The sequence below is a fragment of the Cupressus sempervirens genome, chromosome 7 (genome assembly GCF_028749045.1).
Source record: "Cupressus sempervirens isolate cs-2001-9-10 chromosome 7, ASM2874904v1, whole genome shotgun sequence".
Lineage (NCBI taxonomy): Eukaryota > Viridiplantae > Streptophyta > Pinopsida > Cupressales > Cupressaceae > Cupressus > Cupressus sempervirens.
Genome location: NC_143124.1, coordinates 45,177,878 through 45,186,364, shown reverse-complemented (window position 1 = coordinate 45,186,364; position 8,487 = coordinate 45,177,878). Strand labels below are relative to the sequence as shown.

The 8,487-nt window shown below is 33.3% G+C and overlaps 1 protein-coding gene and 1 pseudogene across 1 annotated transcript; both read right to left on the bottom strand.

Annotated features, from left to right (window-relative positions):
• Positions 1-1,845: 1,845 nt before the first annotated feature.
• On the bottom strand, positions 1,846-8,090 carry LOC149545381 (borneol dehydrogenase, mitochondrial-like; annotated as a pseudogene).
• Positions 5,662-6,433, bottom strand: LOC149545382 (36.4 kDa proline-rich protein-like). Its single transcript, XM_089793994.1, has one exon. The coding sequence runs from the start codon at positions 6,348-6,350 to the stop codon at positions 5,931-5,933; it is 420 nt and encodes a 139-aa protein (XP_089650120.1). The 5' UTR covers positions 6,351-6,433; the 3' UTR covers positions 5,662-5,930.
• Positions 8,091-8,487: the final 397 nt, after the last annotated feature.

Sequence of the window (8,487 nt, the reverse complement as noted above, 5' to 3'; positions counted from 1 at the left end):
GCTAGAAAGCTCTTGACGAGATCTTCAATTTGAAATCCATTGTTGACCACTTTTGAGATAATTTTATTTTCACCTTTTGACAACCTTTGTACCTGGTTTGACCAAACTTTGATGGCTATAACATTTGCGTATGAACTCATTTTTCATCCATTCGAATTGCATTAGATCCAGGATTTTGAGAACTTTAAACTGGTATTGATTATTGGAGTTTTGGAGATACTTCAATTTTTGATGAAAATATCCCTCGGATCTGAAGAAGACTATAAAATCTTGCTAGTTGTTCCTATTATCTTGCAAGGGAATACCTGTCATGATATTTAGCTAATTCCTAGATATTTATTGCACTTTAAAGAATTATTTAAAATTTTATCAAATCAAGAGAAAACGTAACTGAACTAGGCTTGGGACCCAAACAAACCATAAAATGTTCCCATTACACCAATCAATTGTGGCAATCACTATTAAATATCAATAAAATGAGAATGTGCTGAAATGATACACAAATAGCATGATTTGACACTTTAAAGAGAATTTGCTGACATTAGCAACACTGACTGACAAGAGTTGACATTCATCACTATTTCAAGAGTTTGAAAGCTTGTACACACTCATTTATACATTCCACCATCACTTTCAAATGATGTGCATACATACCTCAATGCCTCTATGTTTCTCAATAGAAAGAAAGGGATGCATGCTTTACCAGAATATCAATTGCACTTTCTTTAAAATAAACAAACTAGTTGCATGCACTCTAAGTGTATTATATATATTAGGCAAGAGCTTACAACACAAGACTACATTTTGAGCCTATTACCTAGGAGTCTTGGGTTTGAGCCTAATTAATCACTGTTCAAATAATAACAATCAACCTTGGCTTCCACCTCTTACCTATCAATAAGAAAAGTGTATTAAATACATTGCTAACTTGTATTCTCTTTTATATGTTCATCAAGCATTATAAAACATTATATTTGTTTTACAGTAGTCATGGAAAATGCAACTCTATTTCTTTTCAAAATCACTTTACTACTGCTTCAATGCCTACTAAAGATGACAACCTTTAGATACTTTGTTCAAGATTACATAAAAGGGGAGCACAAGAGTTCATCCAATATGATGTATGTATTCAAGGGTTTATTTGTGGGCGGAGGATAACTTTATAAACCTATTGAAAGTGGTGTTGTTGCCCAAAGATTTAATGTTGAATTTACATCAAAATAGTTTGATGATGTTAAAATATTTGATGGCATTGGATATCATGTAAATGTTAAAAGTGAAAATGAAGGGATGTCATTTCATCACTATACTAGTTCAACTTCAACATGGAGGTTGTTAGGAATGTGTAGCCTAAGGTCACATGACTTTTGACTTCCTTTGTACTTTTCAATTGTTATCTTATGCTTGTATAAAAATATGTGTACAAACAATATATGGAATAGTATTTCAAAAGTCAATAAAGATATTTTGCACATTGGCATAGGATGTAGCTAATTTATAATGAGCTGTTATAAATCTTGAACTTATCTATGATTTTTTAATTTCTTTTCTATTCTTCATTATTTTTGTTTATTTTTGTTTTCATTAACAAATTTCACCTAATAAACTCCTATTATTGCAAGATGTTCAATATATATATATATATATATTGCAAAGACTTTACAATATTGCAATAAAATATATGCTATTGAATCATATGAATAATTATAAAATATAATTCCTACTTGTTACACATTAGCTATTTAGAATTAGATAATACAATATTTAAAAATCTACATGTTTATATCATTTAAAAATTAATTTTTATTATAGAATATACCCATTGCGCACCAAGATACAATTTTTTCAAAAAGTGCACCTACAGAGCCTTACAGATTTTCTAACCCGTTGCATATCAGTACCAAACACAGCAGTTTCATCTAATACAACTGTTACTCCCCTGTCCACAACCAAATTGTGACCACTATCATATTTGGAATGCTTGCTGGAGAGATAGAGAGCAGCCTTTGCAATATCCTCTGCTTTAAGATTAGCTTCCTTTAATGGGGCTTGTTCCTCAATCACCACCTCTATCTTGGCCTTTCCTTCTGCCGAACTGGCCAGTCCCATCAATTCCATTACCGATCCGTAACTATTACAGCCGGTGATTTACAATTCACTCGTACAGTACTTTTCCCCAACTCTGTTGCACCGTTCTTAGTCAGCCCAACAACAGCATGTTTAGAGGCAGTGTAGGAATAAGGAGTAAACCCTCCAGCTATTCCTGCAATACTTGCTGTAGAAATAATGCTGCCCTTTATGATGGGTATCAGAGAAAATATGATAAAAAAGGCATCGGCTTCCCTGTTTTTTTACCGTTTTCTATGATTTTGCAGTCTCAAATCATGCAATCATGCTATTGACATATGAAGAATTTTTTTTACTGGCTACTATTATTATATCGTAATATCAAGGACCTTGAAGACAATTGATTTTAATGCATGTCTAAATCAGAAATTCAAAATTATGAATAAGATTAATATGAGCACATGATTTTTCAATATGCTAGGTGACTTGCAATTAGATATAATGAGTGATATAGTAATTTTACTCAGTTCTATTATACAGAGTTCTTTGATTTCTGTTATAATTTTCTTTTGCATAACATCTTTATTTTAAATAGTTCTTAAATCTAATAGAAATTGTTTTATAATATGGATAGCAGAATAAATCATTCATGTAGAAAAGACTAATATTCAAGAGTTTTAGAGGTAAAATTATGTATTTCATAATAAAAGACTATTCAAATACAAGTACTTCAAAAAATTTGCGGACATCAAATTTACTTGATACATGTCATTTCCTTAGATATCGTTTCTCTAATAATTATTCTCTCTTTCTTTTAACTAATTTCTTGCTAGAATAAATCTGTTTCTTCATAGCATTGAGTAGATATGCCCTTTTACATTGATTTTCATTACTCGCTCGAAATCCTACATATCATATTGTGGGACGCTGACTTTTCGGAAGTCGTTTGTTCCGGCATTATTGAACCTTATGTCAAGTTTTCCATGCTCTCCACTGCCAAATTTACTACTGCGCTAACATCCTCCTCTTTCCTCACATCACAGTGAACATATGTCGCCCACGGAGAAAGCGATTCAGAAACTTTTGTATTAGCTTTGTCTGAAATATCTGCGATGTAATGTCCCCCAATTCTAAAACATAATTTAATAATAATTAATAATCTTGAACATATATATATATATAAATTGACAAATATAAATTATAATATAATATATATTTAATTAATACTATAACAATCAAACATAATATAGTATATTATATGAATATAACAATATAATATCTTATAAATGAATAAATGAAATTATACTATTAAAATATATCAATTATCATATTTGATTAAATAATATAAATTACTAATATCATACACATGTATTTACTGTGATTGAAATACAAGCATATATGAAATTTGGTTTAAATCTTTCAATATAATATTAAAGAACAGAAAACTAAAATAAAGATATAAATACATTCAATTAAGATCTATAGTCGTGACTTTTCTATTACATGCATTTATTAAGAGAGCAATAGTATCGAAAGGAAATAAAAAGGAAGAGGAAGCAGCATTGAAGGGAAAGACATCATACTGGGAGCAAAAGCATAGTCGCACATGGGAGAAAGCATGGAATGAAGATGATATATATTCAGTGGAAGAAGTTTATATCGGGAATACACAGTTAGCCTTTTTGGCCATACCAAACGCAACATCGTGTGATATCAAGGGCATTGCTTATTATATTTGAAGGCATTGGGGAATGTTTTCTATCGCAGATAGGCTTAGAAAGGATCCGGAACAGGAGTGAAGGAAATATTCATCCACGGAGATACATCCTCCATCTTCATCTTTAGCCATTCACCGGCAAGGATGAGAGCATAATCATCGAGGAAGGCACAATTCCGCACAGGAAGGCTTTAAGGAGTAACAGATCAAATCTTGTATGAAGCGGATAGCCATGCCGAACACATTTGGAGATCATCAAATCAACACATAAAATATATATACAACTATTACAAGACAGATTGAATAATCTAGCAAGGAAAGACCAATGACTAATCTGGAGGAACTTGCATATTATTAAGTCTTCTACGAATAATCTCAAGGAAAGCGGTATCGGGATCACATAGGAAAGACAGATGGAAGAGGCATGGACTCGACGAGACAACACTTAAAGCAAAGGATTTGCATCCGTAGTCAGACATCCAAAGTAATGCCAGCAAAGATTTACTAATGCGGTGGTCCAAACTAATGGTTACACAAGCTCCTGTAGCCTACATCAAAATTCGATATTTTCTAAGTGTGTGAGATGATTAGTGTAATAAACAGACCTAATCGATACCAAAGTATTGCAGTTCGCAGTGACTGAGTAATGCAAGGGCAGAAGACACATGATATAATGAGTAGACATCTGAGAAGCTAGTAATGAACATGAATTATCTTGTTAGTATTACCACCGTGGGGAGAGCTACGGGAAGATACCCATCTAGTAGAGGGCATCACATGTGGAGGCAGTGATGATCATTGAACCCTCGTCACATAGATAATAAATCATGCATGAAGGTTGCCCCAGATATTGCAGTCTCAAAGTAGTTCAAACAGATGACAATAACTTCTATAAATCAGTGATAAATATATATTGAAAGTCTAATCAAATACTTAAGTCAATTGACGATAAAAAAAGGGGATTCATAACCAGTAGCTTGTAAAGAGAAGATGGGTTACACCAGTGGAATATATTAGGGCAATGGTGATACTCTCAGATATAATTATAATAAACTATAATTATATCTTGAAGTTGAGTCAAACCTGATAAGCTAGATCCTGAAGATAAGTCATTAGAGAAAATGAAGATATATGAGGGAAAACTAAACATGCTCAATAACGAGTGTTAGAGAACAATATAAAATGAATAAAAACTCATGAAACATGGGGAAAGTATTTTTTTTCAAGTACTAATCAAGGATTTTTGAGTAAACTAAAGAGGATCCAGAAGGTCGGGGACATCACATGCGACTGATGACTTTGATCAATGCTTTGAGTGTGCTGGTTTGTAGCATTCTAGGTCCATAAAATACAAAGTGATCACTTTCACGCTTCATTGTTCAGAAAAGAGGAATGTAATCATAAACAATTTTTTATTATTTTAAGGTTTTGCTTTCAGCCACATATGTATTGCTTCTTAGTAACATTGCAAAGGTTGATGGCCTTCGTAGCTGATTTTCAGAGAGTAAGACTAGGTGTTCTTGACAATTTATGGAAAAATATTGAAGTATTTACAGTTATGTTTGGTTCGGCAAGATTAGAAATGCTCAGAAACAGATTCTTGAATCTAAAACCTTTCAGCAAGTTTTAAAAAAATAAAAGATTGGAAAAACAACAAGATAGTTTATTGTAAATAGAGGATACTTAGCGTCACTTGTTTGGCAGGAACTAATAAACAACATTATACTTAAAACATCAGCACTACTTGTTTGCCACAAATTTGCTTTCTTTCTGATGTAACCATTGAAGAATACTTTAACAAATACAATAAGAATAATAATTTAAAAACAAGAATAATGATGAAATCTCATATTACAAGACATATATACCCACATATCTAGAAGAAACACAGAAGAGTTCAGATCTTGATGAACATTCAAAGTGATCGCTTACATAATAAAGCAGTAGTTTATTGTACCAGAGAAATTACTCTCACTTTACACAAGTGAGTTTACAAACCTTATGCGGTCATTATTTCATTTCCCCGGTCTAATAGCTACAAAATCAACAGATGCAGAAATACATAATATATCTCAAGACAAACAATAATAAATCAAAGCAAATCTAATACCAGATATATAAGTACGTACTAATGCTGTTCTAAAGCTTAAGTACTAAGAGGTGGGCAAGTAAATCCATCTGGAGGGTTGAGTCCACATGGAACAAAAAGCTCAAGTGCAATGGGAAAGATGATGGTAACATTCAGAAGCTTAAAGTTAATTGTTGTACAAAAACACAAGGCAGCCTCAATTTCCCCAAAGCCTTGAAGAATAGGGCAGCACGTATCCACAGCAGCACCTCCAATTGTGGCATTTACAAGCCCTCCCAACACATCCACGCAAGCTCCCCATTTCATTTCATTTAGCGAACAACTTGCCTCACTTGATGGAGCAGGAGAGGGTGATATTTCAGAAAGAGCTTCTATTTTGTGAGGAAAAGGTGGAGTACACTTAGCTTCCACTGCAGAATCCATTATATTTGCAAGACAAACATTAAATATGACAACTAGCACTACACCGTTTCTCATCTTCAACTAAGTTGTCTAATCACAAACAATGACAGAAACAAAAGAAATTTGAGAAAAATTTCTTCGATTTTACACTTGTAAGAGAACGGTACTGGATGAGAATTTATAAGCGAGCACTTATGAATTTCAATGATGAAATTTGCCCATTCGTGAGTAGTTACTTGACTTCCATTTAATATAACAGACTGTAATAAGTTAACCTACACAAGTAGTTGATATAGAATTTGTTGGATGAACTTTTGGTTAAATTTTGAATAAGCGATGGCACTCGGAGTGAGGCATCAGTTGTTTGCTAAAACGGTGAAATGATCTTACCAAACATAAAATCTCGTAGAAAACCAACCTTTCGTTTCTTGGCACTGTCAGTCCATACTACGAGATCGCAAAATTTTGGATTTATCTTGTGACACATTAGCTATTTCGAATTAAATAATACAATGTTTAAAGATCTGCACGTTTAGGTTCATTTAAAAATTAATAAGAAGATATCCATTGCGCACCAATTTCAAGACTGCCGCTACAGAGCCTTACAGATTTTCTAAGCACTGTCAGTCCATGCTACGAGATCGCAAAATTTTGGATTTATCTTGTGACACATTAGCTATTTCGAATTAAATAATACAATGTTTAAAGATCTGCACGTTTAGGTTCATTTAAAAATTAATAAGAAGATATCCATTGCGCACCAATTTCAAGACTGCCGCTACAGAGCCTTACAGATTTTCTAAGCACTGTCAGTCCATGCTACGAGATCGCAAAATTTTGGATTTATCTTGTGACACATTAGCTATTTCGAATTAAATAATACAATATTTAAAGATCTGCACGTTTAGGTTCATTTAAAAATTAATAAGATATCCATTGCGCACCAATTTCAAGACTGCCGCTACAGAGCCTTACAGATTTTCTAACCGGTTCCCTATCAGTACTTTTCAAACACTGCAGTTTCATCTAATACAACTGTTACTCCCCGTCAACAACCAAATTGTGACCACTAACATATTTGGATTCCTCGCTGGCGAGATAGAGAGCAACCTTCGCAATATCCTCTTCTTTAAGATTGGCTTCCTTTAATGGGGCTTGTTCCTCAATCGCCGCCTCTATCTTGGCCTTTCCCTCTGCCGACCTGGCCAGTCCCATCAATTCCATTACCAGATCCGTAACAATTACAGCCGGTGATTCAGCAACATTTGTACCACGTCAGAAATATCGGCAATGATGACTTTGGCTCCATGATTTGCGAATAATCGAGCAGTGGCCTCTCCGATACCCCTTGATTCGCCTGTGATTATTGAAACCTTGCCCTGCAGAATGCATTTAACAGATATAAATGTGTTCAAAATATGTTATAAAACCATAAAAAATGAAAAATTATTAGTACTTGAAATTTATTGATTGAATGAGCTATTTTTCAGTGTAAAAACAGCAAAAACATTTCCTTGATAAATTACGAGGCATTCATAAAAAGGAATTTCATTGAGAAAAACAGTACAAAAGGGAGGAAATTTCAGGAAAACAAAACCTTCCGCAAGACCAGCTTCAACCTCTCTAGTAGACTTGTTCCAGATATTGAAAATGCCCTTTAATAACAACTTTTGAAGAGCTGGCTTTACAGCCAACAAATTATGGCATTGTTCTTTTTGGTTCAAATTTAATCGCTTAATTACCTAGTTGTAAGAGAAATATTATAAATTACTTTTATATGGTTTTTCCTAATACAGCTTTTAAATCAAACTCCATCACCGTATGGTTCAAAACGTTTAACATGCTTATTGCAGGTATTAAAAAATGTTAAAATAACATCTTAGTGGATCAATAACTAAATATTTGTCCGTCTGTTTTGACGTTGGTATGCATTGATTAGCCAACTTCCAAAACCCCACTTTGAAATCAATTTCTATACTCCTTCAACCTCCTTTCTTTCTCGAAAATTTCATTTTGTTTTTTAAGTAAATGTGGAAAGAGTTGGAAATTTTCATTTTGTTTTTAAAGTAAACGGGGAAGGAGTTGGAAATAAGGGCACCTGCCATTTTCACGTTTCTGTAAAAGAGGAAAATCAGATGTCTGTCACTTTGCAAATAAAATATTAAAGCTAACTTTCTGTACATGTGAATTCAAAGGCAATATCAATATGATT